At 44.0% G+C, this 16,972-nt stretch overlaps 1 protein-coding gene across 2 annotated transcripts; it reads right to left on the minus strand.

Moving 5' to 3' along the window:
- Window positions 1–10,884: 10,884 nt before the first annotated feature.
- Window positions 10,885–15,354, minus strand: LOC119290990 (peptidyl-tRNA hydrolase ICT1, mitochondrial-like). Of its 2 annotated transcripts, none has more exons than XM_037569676.1 (8): window positions 15,017–15,354; window positions 13,840–13,899; window positions 13,317–13,399; window positions 13,079–13,143; window positions 12,976–13,009; window positions 12,799–12,869; window positions 11,346–11,501; window positions 10,885–11,261 (listed from the first exon to the last, which is right to left on the minus strand). In XM_037569676.1, the coding sequence occupies exons 1-7, from the start codon at window positions 15,300–15,302 to the stop codon at window positions 11,411–11,413; spliced, it is 690 nt and encodes a 229-aa protein (XP_037425573.1). In that variant the 5' UTR covers window positions 15,303–15,354; the 3' UTR covers window positions 10,885–11,261; window positions 11,346–11,410. The 2 variants fall into 2 exon arrangements, with proteins under 2 accessions (XP_037425573.1, XP_037425572.1); XM_037569675.1 differs by having other exon boundaries at window positions 10,885–11,228; window positions 15,017–15,353.
- Window positions 15,355–16,972: the final 1,618 nt, after the last annotated feature.

A 16,972-nucleotide genomic window follows, 5' to 3' on the forward strand; every position in this document is an offset into this window, starting at 1 on the left:
TGCCATCTTTAGAGAGGTGCTATCCATGTATTTTTGTGAGTCTTGTACTGAGTGCATCGAGCTCGTGAAGTAGGGTACTTGTTGTTACTGTTTTGCTAAACTGTTTTTGCTATATCTTGATGCTATGTAAACCTGCTGCTACAAGTCATTCTATGAATAATCTGGAGATGTTCTCTAAGGTTGATTTGTTATACATGTCTTGCTATATCCATTCATGCCCATGGTTGCATTTATAGCCTGCTATAGCTTGTTGTAATCTTGCTCTTAAATTGCTAAGTAATGTTGTTGTCAGCCTGTTAACATGAGGTTCAGTTTTGCCATGTGTTTTGCTAGTGATCCATGCACCTTATGAACTTGATCTTGCCATTCTTAGCTTCATAAACATGTCTTCTTACTGTTGGTTGCCTTGCCATGCCATGTATTGCTCTGTGGTGAGTGGTTCAAGCTCACCAACATGCCTACTTATCATTATTCCTGCCATGTATGAATCTGTCATATAACTTGCTATGTTTACATGGGTGCCATCATATTTTCTGTGCCATTTTGGCTCATGGTCAGTAAGGGAATTTTGTTATATGCAATTAGTAGATTCATGCCATGCATTTTTTTGCCATGATAAGTTCCTGTAACATGTTGTTTGATAGCTCTAAACATTGCAACCTGATGTTATTTTCTGATAAGTCTGAAACTGTTATTATTTGCAAACTTGCCATGTCATTTTGAGCATGTTCTAGTGTTTTCTGGAGATAGCTCAGTGTTCATGTTTTGTCATGCTTTACCTGTACATCATGTCCATGCCTTTTGTTTTCATATTGTGATGTTTTAGCATGTTGTTTTGATGCTTGCAATATGCCTAGTTGCTGTTTTGGACAGATTGTTGCTATAACTTGTATAGTGTGTGTGTGTTGAACCGTTGCTCCGTTTTGAGTGTACTCTATATGAAACTTGCTTGATTTTGCATGTAGTTTCATATTACCTTGTTGCATCCATGTTTGAGAGTGTTTTCTTGATGTTTGAATGCATTTTGCATCAATGCCATGTTTAACTTGTTTTGCTCATATCTTCTAGGCCGTAGCTCCGAATTAAATGAACTTTATATGTAACTTGACTAGAATTTCGTGTAGATCATCTTGGTGCATCTTAACTTGCTATTTAACAACTTGAACATAAGGTTTATTCAGATCTGGACCAATTTCTAAACTTGCATATGAGGACTTACCGGATTTGTTATATGTTGTTTCCGGCCTCATTTAAACTTGCCTTGATGTGTAGTTCTTGTATGCATCATCTCTTGCCATGAGTAGATTCATGTAGTCTTGTCTTGCGTCATACTTGGTTGAGCATCATGCCTTGTTCATGTTTGGTGTGTTTACTATGTTGTGTGCTTCTTCTCGATAGTTCCTGTTTCGTTGCGATCGTGAGGATTCGTTCGTCTATGCTTGGTTCGTCTTCGTGGCTTCATCTTCTTCATGGACTCGTTCTTCTTCCTTGCAGGATTTCAGGCAAGATGACCGCTACCCTGGATCTCACTACTATCATTGCTATGCTAGTTGCTTCGTTCTATCGCTTTGCCGCGCTACCTATCTCTTGTTGCTCAAGCCTCACCAATTGCCATGTCAGCCTCTAACCTTTTCACCCTTCCTAGCAAACCATTGCTTGGCTATGTTACCGCTTTGCTCAGCCCCTCTTATAGCGTTGTTAGTTGCAGGTGAAGTTGAAGATTGCCCCATGATGGACAGGATTATGTTGGGATATCACAATATCTCTTATATTATTAATGCATCTATATATATGATAAAGGGTGGAAGGCTCGGCCTTATGCCTGGTGTTTTGTCCCACTCTTGCCGCCTTAGTTTCCGTCATACCGGTGTTATGTTCCCGGATTTTGCGTTCCTTACGCGGTTGGGTGATTTATGGGACCCCCTTGACAGTTCGCTTTGAATAAAACTCCTCCAGCAAGGTCCAACCTTGGTTTTACCATTTGCCTCACCTAACCCTTTTTCCCTTGGGTTTCCGGAGCCCGAGGGTCATCTTTATTTACCCCCCCGGGCCAGTGCTCCTCCGAGTGTTGGTCCAAACTAGAGCACCGTGCGGGACCTTTCCTTGGCAACTTGGATTACGTCGGTACCTGTACGCTTAGCTTATCCGGTGTGCCCTGAGAACGAGATATGTGCAGCTCCTATCGGGATTTGTCGGCATAGCGGGTGGTCTTGCTGGTCTTGTTTTACCATTGTCGAAATGTCTTGTAAACCAGGATTCCGAGTCTGATCGGGTCTTCCTGGGAGAAGGAATATCCTTCGTTGATCGTGAGAGCTTATCATGGGCTAAGTTGGGACACCCCTACAGGGTATTAAACTTTCGAAAGCCGTGCCCGTGGTTATGTGGCAGATGGGAATTTGTTAATGTCCGGTTGTAGATAACTTGACACCAGATCCGAATTAAAACGCATCAACCGTGTGTGTAGCCGTGATGGTCTCTTCTCGACGGAGTCCGGGAAGTGAACACGGTTTTTGGGTTATGTTTGACGTAAGTAGGAGTTCAGGGTCACTTCTTGATCATTGCTAGCTTCACGACCGTTTCGCTTGCTCTCTTCTCGCTCTTATTTGCGTATGTTAGCCACCATATATGCTTAGTCGCTGCTGCAACCTCACCACTTTACCCCTTCCTTTCCCTTTAAGCTTTGCTAGTCTTGATACCCATGGTAATGGGATTGCTGAGTCCTCGTGGCTCACAGATTACTACAACAACAGTTGCAGGTACAGGTTATGCGATGATCATGACGCGAGAGCGATGTTTGCTTGTTTTGGAGTTCTGCTTCTGCTTCTTCTTCGATCAGGGGATAGGTTCCAGGTCGGCAGCCTGGGCTAGCAGGGTGGATGTCGTTTGAGTTTCTGTTTGTGTTTCATCCGTAGTCGGATGTTGCTCTTATGTAAGATGATGTTGTATTCGTGTGGCATTGTATGCCTTATGTATGTATCCTTACCTATTATGTAATGTTGATGTAATGATATCCACCTTGCAAAAGCGTTTCAATATGTGGGTCTATCCTTGGTGGGACCTTCGAGTTCCTTTTGGATAGGGTCGCATATTCGGCATGACACCCAGCAATTTGCCCAAGGCAGCAACCAGGGCAAGGAAGAAGAGAACCTCAGATTCTGAAGATGAGGACTATGTTGCTGTAGAGGATGAGGCCACCTCAAAGAAGAAGGTGCTGAAGAAGGAGTATGGCACAGCTGCTACCATTAAGCCAGGAATGAAAACAAAGGTTCCTGCCAAAAAGAGTTCCTATGTCAAAGGCCAGAGCATCCTCTCAAGAAACTTTGGGATCTGAACCCAAAGAACCAGTTGTGGCTGAGAAGAAAAGGAATGAAAGGGTCAAGAAGACAATGGCCAGAGTTGTTGGAAAGCCCTCAATGATGGAAGAAAAAGAGGAAGAGGTTGCTACACCAGCACCTAAAGCTCAAAAGCTGATGGGAGATGCTATAAGGTCAAGGGCTGCTCCATCTAAGCCCAAAGATGCCCCCAAGGCTGCTGCTCCTAAGCCCAAGTCTGCACCTAAGAGGAACACTAGGAGTATTCTAGCTGAAGAGAAGAACAAGGCCCCAGTGCTTGAGGCTGCTGAAGAAGATGAAGATTCACTTGTTTTGAGAAAGTTGAAGCCCAAGATCCTTGATGAGGATATGAAGCTCAGGGAGGATGCAGGACTGAGACTCTGGAGACAGACTGATCCCTATGCTGTCAGAAGAAGAACTGCAGTGGACTACAGGTTCCACACTAAGGAACACCAAGATTTCTATGAAACAGATTTTCTTGACAAGAAGCCGATAGTATGTGACATGAGATGGGTTGACTGGGGGTACTTCAGGAAGAATGAAGAGCACTATCCAGGAGTGTATGACATCTTCAAGTCTTGTGGAGTTGATGACTTTGTTGGCCAGAAGCTCACCAAGTGGAATGATGAGCTCATTATGCAGTTTTACTCCACAGCTCACTTCTACCCAGATGGGAAGATTGTCTGGATGTCTGAAGGTACTAGGTACCAATCCACAGTTGAAGAATGAGCTGAGTTGATAAATGCTCCAAAAGAGAATGAGGATGACTTGGATGTCTATGCCAAGAAGAAGAAAAACCACAACTCTATGGCTCACATGTACAGAGAGATCCCAGATGCTGCACTAGAGACACATAAGTTTGGACCTATACACTACCTGTTGTCAGGATTGCCTACTATCAACTGGATCTTAAGGCACACTTTGCTGCCCAAGTCAGGTGATCACAAGATGATCAGAGGTCATGCAATCAACTTGTTGCATATATTTGATGTGCCTCAGAAATTCAAAGTCATGAGTCTGATTGTGGAAACAATCAAAAGGACTGCTGCTAATCAGAAGAGATCTTGTGGATATGCTCCACACATTCAGGAGCTCATAAACTCCAAGATGGGAACAAGCACATATCTTTTGGACAAGGAGCACCTACCCATCTACCCTGATTTTGAGGACAACACTATTGTGATGGATGAAAATGAACCATCATATGTGCAAGCACAAAAGAAGAAAGAGAAAGCAAGGGCTGAGAAAGCTGCTAAGATGCCAACTACTGAAGAGGCATCTCAAATTTTCCTGAAGAGCAAGCAAGAACAGCTTAGCTACTTGATTGCCTCCACCTTGAGGATTGAGAAGGGCTTGGCCACCCTGACTCAAAACCAGGAGAGCTTGGAGAGAATCATAGAGCAGAAGTTTTATGCTCTTGATGTCAAAGTTACTGAGATCCAAACTGCAGTTGAGCAACTTCAGGAGGATGTGGAGGAGAAGAAGGGCAAATCTACTACAGATGCTTTTGCTAGAGTGCCCAGAGGACAGAGATCTGCTGCAGTGCCTGTTCCAGACACCAGAGCTACATCATCTACACCAGCAACAGCTTCAGTGCCTCTAGCTCCAGCACCCACTCCACCAGCTCCAGCTACATCAACAGAAGCTTTCGTCCTTGGAGCCATCTCTACACCATCACATGAAGACCAAGCCTGAGAGTCGTTTAGCACTATGCATTTTTGTGAACTTTTTGGTAACTTGTTGCCAAAGGGGGAGAAAATGTATAGATCATAGGCTTTGAGAGAGAGAGAGAGAGAGAGTTGCTTTTGATCTCTCTTGTTTTTGGTGGTTGAACTTTGTTATTCGTGTGTTTGCTTGTTTGCTTGATACATTATGCCTTTTGTGATATACTTGGATGATCATGTGTTTGATCATATGCTATGCTACATTAATGCTTGTTGGATGATATTATCTCTTATATCCTCATATGATCATCCACTTTGCTTGGTGATGAGTGCATGTGTTTAACTATTATCATTTTGAGCGCTCCACCAAGATGTATGTGACATGGAAGAGTAACCCATGATCCTAACTCATTGTGCGTTTGCAGTCCAAAGCAAATTTTAAATAATGCACAAATTTAGGGGGAGCTCTTACTTATCACATACTTCTCAAAGCGACGATGTTTTTCAATCTTATTATCATTTGTCGAAGCTTTGATCTATATGTTGTCATCAATTACCAAAAAGGGGGAGATTGAAAGTGCAACTATCCCTGGGTTGTTTTGGTAATTCCTAACAACATATAGCTCATTGAGCTAATGCTATTTCAAGATAAATATTTTAGGAAAGATCAATGATTGGCATGGCATGGATGAGAAAAGTGGATACCTCAAAATGCTAAGGACAAAAGGATTGGCTCAAGCTTAAAGCTCAAGACTCTACATTTTTCTATTTTAGTGATCCAAGATCACATTGAGTCTATAGGAAAAGCCAATACTATCAAGGAGGGATTAGGTGTTGCTTAATGAGGCTCTTGCTCAAAATACTTAGTGATATGCTCCAAAGCCCTCAACTACTTTCTCACATCCACATATGACCCAAACCAAAAGTCAAACTCGGCCCCACCGATTCTTTCTATCCGGCGCCACCCAGTTCAGATGTCATAGCCACTGCCACAAACCCTGGTCAAATCGGTCTCACAGATAGGGATCTCGGTCTCACCGAGATGGGATTGTAATCTCTCTGTTTCCCTCTGTAATGTTTCGGTCCAACTGAGATGAGCGATCGGTCCCACCAAGATTGCAATGCAAACTCTCTGTTTCCTTTTCATAACATTTTGGTCTCACCGAGATGAGCGAATCGGTCCCTTTTTATCGGAGCAACCCCCCCAGGTTCCAGACCCAGGAGTTCACTTTCCCGTATGAGCGAGTTTGCCCGACCAACTCTCTGGTTAGCTTATTACCAAAATCGGTCCCACCGATTTTGTGTAATCGGTCTCACCGAGATTACGTTATGCCCTAACCCTAACCATATCGGTCCCACCGAGTTGACATGTCGGTTCCACCGAAAATCCTAACGGTCACATTATTTGCTAAATCGGTCCGACTGAGTTTCATGATTCGGTCCCACTGAGATTGGTAAGTTGTGTGTAACGGTTAGATTTTGTGTGGAGGCTATATATACCCCTCCACCCACTCTTCATTTGTGGAGAGAGCCATCAAAATATGCCTACACTTCCAACCTACATTTTCTGAGAGAGAACCATCTACACTTGTGTTGAGGTCAAGATATTCCATTCCTACCATATGAATCTTGATCTCTAGCCTTCCCCAAGTTGCTTTCCACTCAAATCTTTTTTCCACCAAATCCAAATCCTGTGAGAGAGAGTCGAGTGTTGGGGAGACTATCATTTGAAGCACAAGAGCAAGGAGTTCATCATCAACACACCATTTGTTACTTCTTGGAGAGTGGTGTCTCCTAGATTGGCTAGGTGTCACTTGGGAGCCTCCGACAAGATTGTGGAGTTGAACCAAGGAGTTTGTAAGGGCAAGTAGATCGCCTACTTCGTGAAGATCTACCCTAGTGAGGCAAGTCCTTCGTGAGCGACGGCCATGGTGGGATAGACAAGGTTGCTTCTTCGTGGACCCTTCGTGGGTGGAGCCCTCCGTGGACTCGCGCAGCCGTTACCCTTCGTGGATTGAAGTCTCCATCAATGTGGATGTACGATAGCACCACCTATCGGAACCACGACAAAAACATCCGTGTCTCCAATTGTGTTTGCCTTCTCAAACTCCTCCCCTTTACCTTCATATGCAATTGTTTTACATTCCGCTGCTGCACTCTTAGAATTTCATGTGTAGGTTGATTGCTTGACTTGTGCTAAATTGCTAAAATATGCCAAAAACTAAAATTGGGAAAAGGCTAGATTTTTATTTGGTCAAGTAGTCTAATCACCCCCCTCTAGATATACTTTCAATCCTACAACCCCTCACTAGTAAGAGGGGACCAAAGGGTTTCTTGTTGAACTTTCTCAAGTCAATATTTCCTACACGCAATTACACCGCGATCATATACATATATATCTATATCCAAAGCCAAAAGGGTTCCCCAAATTATATGATCAAACCTTTGCATAGTTTGCATCCTCCATTTTGGTTGATCTTGAGTAGTTCTCTATGTGAGTGCTTGGAGCTTTCCACTAGCTTTAAAACGAGCCCAAGATCATCAAAATCGAAGTCTGTATGAGGAAGTTATGCATGTTTTACTATTGAGGCGCCTATAGTTTTTTTATGGCCAGATGTCCGGGACTTGGGCGGATGACCGGCCTCCCGGGAAGCCCTGGATGTTCGGGATCCTCCTAGAAATCCGTCCGCCCATGTCTAGAAACTTTGTTGAAATGTCGGTTGTGCCCGCCGGATGTCTGGGGCCCCAAGATTGGCCAGATGTCTGGGCTTTGGCCATATGTCTAGGCCCTGTACATCGACCCTATTTTCCTGTGTTCGTGTGCACACTTCACATCCACCAGATGTCCGGCCCGACACAACCACTTAGTCACAAACGACTAGTTTTCTAGGCTTGCTATGTATACCCCTCTACCAATTCGGTAGAGGGTTGACCACTCAATCCAAATGAACCCTAGAACACCCAAGTGGCTCCCTCTCACTTCTCCTACACGAAATCTTAGATCCGAGAGATTCATGTGAGTTCTTAAGAGCTTTTCCAATCAAGTGATAGATCCACTCCCTCTCCCTCTTATGACCAAAGGAATTCGTGATTTGGGCAAGTCTCGAGCATCTCCCCCTTGATCTTGTTACTCTTGGAGGTTGGAGACTCCTAGGTGGTAGGAGTGCACCGGTGAGGAATCAACTTGTGATTCGGAAAGTTTGTGAAGGTTTGGAGGCCGTCTCAAGTTCTACCACTAGTGGTTGGGAATCGCCTTCGTGGTGATATCTCAAGGAGAATAGGCTGAGTCGTGGCGCTAGTGTGCCTTCATGGTAACATCCACCTCTCAAACAGTGACTAGCTTCCCTCCAAGTAAGTGAACATCGGGATACATCCTCGTCTCCGTGTCTTCGATTATCTCTAAGCCTAGCCACTACTTGTGGTTTACTTTGGTCTCTTGACCTTGCATTCATTGTATATTGTTGTACTCATTATATCGTGTTGGCCATTTCCTTGAAGATATTATTTAGGCCTACACTTTATATCCCACAATTCATACTTGCTACTATTGATATTTCTTGTGTTTAGTGTAAATTGCTAACTTGTGTCATACACTTGCATATCTTGTGATATTGCTCAAGTAAGTTTGTGTAACTTACTTGTGCTTGTTAGTAACCTTGTTGTGCTCGCCTCATTTAGATTTAGTTGTTGGTGCACTTAGTTGAGTCTAGTATATTTGGATTTGTGCTTGAAAAGTATCCTCTATGTTTATTTTTGCAGGATAAAGCCAAATCCGTAGAAGTTTTTAAAACGCCTATTCACCCCCCTCTAGGTGACATCATGGACCTTTCAACTAGCGGCGGCGAAGAATCAGATATGTGCAAGCCGCGACGACGGCAGTGCCAACATCACTCAGACAGAAGGAGTTGCTTCCCCCCTTCTTCTTCGCCTCCGTCTCGTCCTCCTAGTCTCAGCCATGCCCCCGTACTCCTCATCGGCTCGGAAGCTGGTAAGCATACACACCCCTCTGTTCATTTGCTAGGCATGGTGTTGGTTAGATTTCGTTGTCCCTTACCCATACATTGACGTCTAGGAGGATCTAGACGAACAGACAAAGCTGGTAACTCAGTCAGCAACACTCATGGCAGTGATTCAGGCTTGGATGATGTTCGTTTACTAGATAATAGTTTGTCATAGAGAAAAGCGTGTCATTAGGTATGGTCCATTCTTCATCCGAGTTAGGGAGATGATCGCCAATCTGAACTACATCTACAACGTAGAGGCCATGAACATGCTTCAAATGCGCCGATTACCATTTTCCATGCTTGTGAAGACCTTTAGGAACAAGGAGGTTACTAGAAGATAGCATCCACACCTCCGTGGAAGAGCAAGTTACCGCGTTCCTTCATGTCGTCAGTCATAATTAGAGCTTCAGGGGTTATTCACAACACATTCAAGAGATCCAATGAGACAACTTCTCGGTATTTCAAGCAAGTGTTGTATGTTGTTGGGGGCTCAGAGGAGAGATGATCAAGGCACCAACCGAGCAAACTCCGCACAAGATTCGCACGAGGCCAAGATGGTATCCGTATTTCAAGGTGAGCATTACTTGTATTTCATGTCATAACATGCTTGCAATGTTGTCGTATAGCCATAAGAACACGTTTTCACGCCATCACACGATTGTATTGGCGCCATAGTTGATACTCATATCACTGCTAGAATGTCTAGGACACATGCATCAGCAACATACATGAGTATAAAGCACTAGACTAGCCAAAATGTGCTTGTTGCTGTTGACTTCGATCTGAAGTCTACATATGTGTTCGCTGGCTGGGAAGGATCAGTCCACGATGCTACCATTCTTGCTGACAGCATGACAAGGCATGATGGCATCAATAGCCGCGATGGTAAGTTCTACATAGGAGATACTGACTATGCATCTCGGCCTGGTGTTCTTCCACCCTTCAGAAAAACCAGGTATCATATGAACACGTTCTTTTGTAGGAACACGCAAGAATTATTCAATCACAGACACACCAACCTTAGATTCATGGTTGAGAGGACATTTGGAGCTCTGAAGAATCGATTTAAGATCCTAGATCAGAAGTCGTTCCACCCTTACCCCACTCAAGTTAAGCTGGTTCTTACTTGTTGCATTTTACCCTTACCCCACTCAAGTTAAGCTGGTTCTTACTTGTTGCATTTTGCATAACTGGATCTTGCAATGGGTTTTTTACGAGTTAGTGCCGAAGGGGGAAGATGTGACACCCGATGATGATCACTCCGGTCATGGTGTGCAGGCACGCGACAATGAAGTTTGGAAGAGTAAAAGGTTGGAATGTGCTGAGGCAATGTGGGCAAACAAAGGAACTACAAAGATCTGAAGAAGAACAACAGCAGGGGAGGAAGCAACAACAACAGTAGAAGAAGATGAAGAAGAACAGGAGGACCGGAAGAAGCAGTAGCAAAGGATGGACCCCCCCTATTTCGTCATCGATGAACTATCCCCTATTGAGCCACATGGCTGTTAACTTGTAATGCTATTTGTCAGGAGCTAGGATGAACTGCTATTTCACTGCAAAACTGTCTAATTCATATTGTTTTGTGATGTGATGTTCTAATAATGTAGTGTGTAGTAGTGTATGTTGTGGTAAAGTCACCACATATGCAGTATGAAATGAGGAGAGGTGAGCATATCACATGCCGTGCTCAACCAAACACCATGATTTGCATGTTCACAGTCTTAAACCCGAACTGCATGACAACCAAACACAAGCATGAAAGTGCTCAGTGGTGCGATGCACGGTACCAAACGATGTGCAGAACATGGTTTTTATCTTGCATTAGCTCAACATGTCCCTACTCGGCCACAGATACAAATTGATAAAAATCTGAATCCGTGCGAGTAACCAAACGCGTGCTTACAGTCTTACCACATATTACTAGATTTCTAGTCCAGTGAACATGTGATGCATCTGATATGTTCAGGGTTCAGGACCAACGATGTGTACAGTGCGTGTTGGGACAGAAGCAATGTTTCTCGTCAGGCGCTGGTTTCCAATGGATGAAACAAAAACTGGCTGTGAAGCTATCCCCACCAAGATGCCATCACACTTTTTGGCCCTTGTTCTTTTTTAAAATTTACTATGAAAACAAGAACTGGCTGTAACAACGACCTAGTATCTTCACCAAGATGCCTTCACCATGCTACTGGCGCAAGACTCCGCTGAAGGTACGTCCAAGAAACACGCTGAGAAAATGCCAGTAATCAGTGCCTCTGAATCTGTGCAGTATTCATGTTACTGACATATAGACATCAGGAAACTAGTACAAAATGGAGATTACGGGAAACAACAGCAGCAGTTACCATGAAGAAGGCTTGATCACATCAGTACAACAGGTGACAGAGAAGGCGCTTTTGTTATCCTGCAATCAGTCCCAGCTGGGTTTGTTCCTCCTCAATTCTTTCTTCTGTGAGAGTACCTTCTTGTTTTGCATTCTGTTCCTCTCAGCGGCTGCAGCACTACGATGACACATTGATCAACTGAGTCAATGAGTGTAGTTTGACAATTTTACCTTCTCATGTGTTATTCAGAGATGAAACGGCATATATTTCAGGCCTGTTTGGTGGCCCATTTATCACCACAAGTTAGAGGCAAAAAATTTGGCTAAGCAATATGCCTATGGCAAGCAGGTTAGGTAGGCATTACATGCCACAGTTGTGGAAGCAAACCAAATAGTGACATAGTAGGGCAAACAAGCCTGACTCCACGAAACATGGACCATGGGCCTAAGAAAGTATGACAAGTCATAGTTGCAACAAGTAACTAATATGGAGAACGAGAATAAGGTTAGGGTCATGTTTGGTTTGAATCCTCACATTCCAAGAGAGCATGCCACAGATTTGTGGCGAGCAAATCATCTACCACAAGTGTTGGTGCGTGGCAGGTTTTGGCACAGATCAGAAATGACACGAGGCTAAGGAACTGTACCCATGGCATGTACATTGGTTTAGACAGATGGTGTCTACAATACCACTCCAGACAACACATACAGCAGTTTGTTCTGTAACTTGTCTATTTTTTAGACATAACTACCTGTGAGTATAGATTAAAGACAATGTCCATACAATGGCAAAATCACTGTCTGTAAGTTGTCTGAAAAAATCCTACAGACCGTCTGTAAAGAAACTATTTCTCTCTACTTTCTCTTCTCCACATCACTAAAATTCCAATGTGGCACCCCTTACAGACGGCTGACTAGATGCTATTGCACATGCCCTAATAGGCAGGACAGGACACAAGGCTAGGAACCCATGGCACCATACAAGTATGGCTAGGGACGGAGCATCGTGGAGACCAACTGGGCCCTGGCAGGGTTTCCCACATATAGCCAATTTAGTGCTATGGCCCGTGATCTACTGCTTGGTTTTGTAGCCCGTGTGTTGCTTTGGCCCATTAGTTCAGCAACTAGCCCCGTCTTTGTTGTGGTTGACGCTTCGCCACTGAGTGTGGCAACAAGCGAAACAACAGCCTAAAAAAAGTCAAACTTGCCTAAGTGAGCAGTGGCAAGTTGTGGCTTCAAATCAAGTATACTTAGCAACTAGCAAGCGAAGCAAACAGCCCCTTATAGAGTATAATGTACAGAAGGTTTCAACAATATCTACACTACATGACACCGTTTACAATTTCCTTAAATGACTTGCACTTATATAAACAAAAGAGCTAGCTCAGTTAAGATTAGCTCATCACTTGCTACTTGTGTGGAGTATTGGTGCCTAAATAAATTTGGAGGAAGCAAATGGCCAGAAAGCAGCTTACATTTTTTCAATTTTCTTCTTTTGCTCTTCTGAAGGCGGTGGGGGAACATATGATGCAGCATCAATGATCGCCTGTTATCAAATATTTAATGAGTACACTATATGGAAAAAGGGCAACATCAACATGAACCCTATGCAAATTGCTTCTAGACAAAGATTTGAAATGGATGAGGTGTACCTGTATTTTCTGCAAAGCATCTTCAATATTGCCCCTAAGGTGATAAACATGTCAATTGCTGTCCAAATAAGACAACAAAAAGAAATAGCTAAGTGATATTTACTTCTGTGTCCTAGTTTTGGTAGAAGACATCACAAGTTCACCATCCTTATTTATCCTGTTCTTTTCCTGGGCGTACAGAAACTTAAATTGTAACGACCTCTCTAAATATGAAATATAATACAAAAATGCATACAAAAGAAAACAGATAATATGATTCATCCATTAAAGGTAAACAACATAATACAGAAGACATGATAGCAACATAAACAGATAAGATGTGCAAATTAAGGTTTTCAAACCGTTTGCAATATCCGTTCCTTAATCCTCTCTCCGAGCCAATGAGCTTTCTCAACATTGAACTGCATGTCAACCTTTGTATTAACTGCAAAATAGTGGTAGACATTTTAGCGTGAAGTGGTAACATCAACATCTTTAAGTAATCACTATCTGGACATCCTTAATATAAAGAAATGGAGAATCTGGTTTGAGGGACTGGATGGTTAATGGATGGTACCATCCTATCTCTGAATCCGACCCAGTTGTTTGGTTTGATAAATGGAGTACATTTGGCAAATTTAATGGACCATCCGATGATGGACTCACCCCATCCTAGGACAAGGTGATCCCTCAGATAAAACACCCCATCGATGGGCCAACAGCAATTATTTGAACATGACAAGCGATGAAACAAAAGGTGCTACTGATGAATTGGAATTGTTTAACAAAACAGATCAGTCATTAGTTTCACAATGCTGAACCAACAACAATTCAGATATACTAGGCAATGCGGTGATAAATAAGGAGAATGTACAGACAGCAAACCTTTATTAACATTTTGACCACCCGCGCCCCCACTTCTTGCAAAGCTAACAGTAACATGATCTGCACACATAAAGTGGGTTACTTCAGAACAGCTTGGCAACCCACGTAACGGTTGGATACATAGTCATCAGGAATCAAACGTTTAGAAATATCACTGGGATGCAGAATGCAGAACTAATACTGTTGACACTGGGGGAGCTATGTGAGGGCTAAACTGTGCCATGGCCCGGTCAATCCAAAACATATGCATAATAGGCTAGTTGGTGAGCAAAAACAATGCCTATGTACGAGTGAAAGCTTAGATTGGCCTGCCCTGGTTTTTTGTTGTAGCTCCGCTACTGACTGTTGACATAAATATTTGTAAGGTATGCTATATATATGATTGCAGTTTAGCGAATTCTTCAAACTATTTTCCTTCTTCCAGTTCATAGTCAAACACCTACAACAAGCCGTGACAAGAATATGCATTTTACTTGCAACTTGCAACAATCAGACCAGATGTTCCATTACCTCTTACAAGAACTTACAGGTTAGATAAAGCAATTTACTAACCAAAAGTTCACTATTACCTCATATCTGTACCTAGTATTTACTTTCTTTTTCTTCGCTTCGAGCTATAAGGCAAGCAAGCCTAGCTACTTCTCAAGCTTAATTAACTTGCTTTCCACAGTACCAGTTTCTGCTTAATAAAAGCAGATTGGCAACAGAGCAACCAAATCAACTTCATAGCCAGCATTCACCACACCACCAGCTTACAAATTCTTTTGCGCTACGCAAATGCCAGCAAAACGATGTCCTTAGCATGAAATGTATGCATGAGTAGTAGATACACATACACTTGAATGAGCAATCAGGAGGAACAACTCCATAGGGGCAGACCGCTAGGTAGAATGGACCTACGAACGCAAAACAGATGCCCATTTCTCACTCCATAAATAGCATATTTACTGCAAAGGCATCGCAATCCTCCTTAGCAAATATGGCACCTCGTGATCCCCATCTTCTATGTTTCTAGTCATAAGCTACTCCATTCGGATTTATGTCTAAATCTTAATACAGGCTATTTAAATTGAACAGTACTAATCCATTTCTAAAGCATTCAGCAATCAATTCGGATTTATGTACCAATGATAGTACTACGCCAATGGGGCAAATTAGGGCGGTTGGGGTGAGTTACCCATGGTGATTTTGGGGACGGGATCAGAGCCGGCCGAGGCCGCGCGCTCCTCGGCGTCGCGCATCACCTGCTGTGCCAGTGCTAGTCGCGCTGACACCTTCTTACCCCTGCCGTCGCCGGCCTCGGCCGCCGAGCATCGGAGATGGACCAACCCGACCCTGCCAACGCTCAGGCCCAGGCCCAGGCCCGGGCTCGGGGAGGGGGACAGGGGCCCTCGGAAGAGAAGAGAAGGGACGTGACGGAAGCCGAGCCGTAGGAGGCGGGTGCTCCGCATGGCGGTCGCCATTAGCCTTTCTGTGGAGGGAGACGAGTGTGGAGCGACGAGGCAGAAATCACATATCTGACTTAGGCAGAAATCAAATCACAAACTGACCTGGTCACGGAAAAATTTCACTCTGCTGACCCTTTGGTGTGGCGCCCGACAGCCGGGCGCCGCACCCTACTGTGCAGCGCCCTTCCCTTAGGCGTCGCACATCCTGCCAGCGTGGCAGCCCTGGTCCAGTTGCGGCCCCACACGCACCTGTGCAGCACCTAAGAGCTAGGCGCCACACACCTGTAATGTGCAGCGCCTAGCTCTTGGGCGCTGCACAGTCTGTGTTCCACTTGGGCTGGCCCCACCCTCTCTCCCCTCCCACCCCACCCCACACACCCCCACCCTACCCAAACCCTTAGACTTGCGACCCTCCTCTCTTCCCCTCTCCCCCCTCTCAAATCCTTCTCAAATCTTGCAAATCCGGAGTATTTGACCATGGATTTCGAAGCCAACCCCTCCCTTAAGGTAATCTCCTCCGATCCCCTCGTTTTCATCCATAGGAATTGTCACATTTGCTCGAATCTTACTAGTTTGGGGAAACCCTAGATTTCGATAGGATTTGGAAATTTGTGTTGAATGATGTTATATTTCTTTGCTAATTTGGGTTGTTTAGGCTTCCATAGTATGCTAGGGTTAGGGTTATGTGTGTTTGATGTTGGTGTTAGGGTTATGTTGGTGTTAGGGTTGTGGTTATTGTTAAGTGGGGGTTAGGGTTATTAATTCATATATATGTTAGGGCATATGTGTGCAAATATTTTTCTTAAGTATTTACTTGATATATGTGTGTTTTTGATTATTGTAGGGATGGAGAGAACATGTGTTTATGTTCATCATGTGGATAAAGAGGCCTTTTTGAAAGGCAATGTTGAGACGGACCCGGATGAGCTTGACATGGTGTTTGAGAGTAGTCCTAGCTATGCGGAGCTTTTGAAACAAGTGAGGAAAGATTTGAATTGGATGGACCCAAGTGACGTTGTTGAGTTCGAGGGAAGGCATAATGTTGGTTTAGGAATGCACATCCGTTGGAAGACAATGCGTGTGAACTCCGAGCAACGTTGGGTTGCATACAAGGAGACGGTTGCTGAATCTCTAGACAAGGTTCTTGAGTTATTTGCCTCCAAGAAGGTTGAGTCTACTTTGAATTTAGACTTGAACCGGAACCCCTCCCCGTTGGTTGCTAGCACTCCCCCACCCATGAACCAAGATCAAATGAGTGAACCTCAATTCACGCAAGAAGATTGGCCAACATTGAGCCCGACTCCAAACAACCAAAATGAAGGTTTTGAAGGGGAGAATGATGAGTACGAGGAGGATGACAACGAAGTTGACCTCCATGACAATAATGTGGGTGATCTCGACCAATATCATGTGCAAGAGACAATGGACCAATCCATCCCTTTTTCCCGTGCATATGCATCGGACTCGGATGACGATGGTCCTGATGAAGAAGTTGATGAGGAGGGGTTCACACCGAAGGAGGCCGAAGCATTCAAGAAGGTATTCGGGCGGGATCACAAGACACCATTGTTCAAGGATCTTAGTCTCACGGATGAAGCCGTTGTGGATGGTGGAAAATGCATATCTCTTGGAGCTAGGCCAAGTTCTCACCGTGATTTGGAAGACGGCAAGAATGGGATATATCC

The sequence above is a fragment of the Triticum dicoccoides genome, chromosome 4B, assembly GCF_002162155.2.
Source record: "Triticum dicoccoides isolate Atlit2015 ecotype Zavitan chromosome 4B, WEW_v2.0, whole genome shotgun sequence".
In the NCBI taxonomy this organism is placed as follows: Eukaryota; Viridiplantae; Streptophyta; class Magnoliopsida; order Poales; family Poaceae; genus Triticum; species Triticum dicoccoides.

Coding starts and splice junctions, on each gene's coding strand:
- LOC119290990 (XM_037569676.1), bottom strand. CDS start 15,302: ATGGCGACCGCCATGCGGAGCACCCGCCTCCTACGGCTCGGCTTCCGT. Junction 13,900..15,016: donor CGTCCCCAAAATCACCATGG/GTAACTCACCCC, acceptor TTATGTGTGCAG/ATCATGTTACTGTTAGCTTT. Junction 13,010..13,078: donor ACCAAAACTAGGACACAGAA/GTAAATATCACT, acceptor TTATCACCTTAG/GGGCAATATTGAAGATGCTT.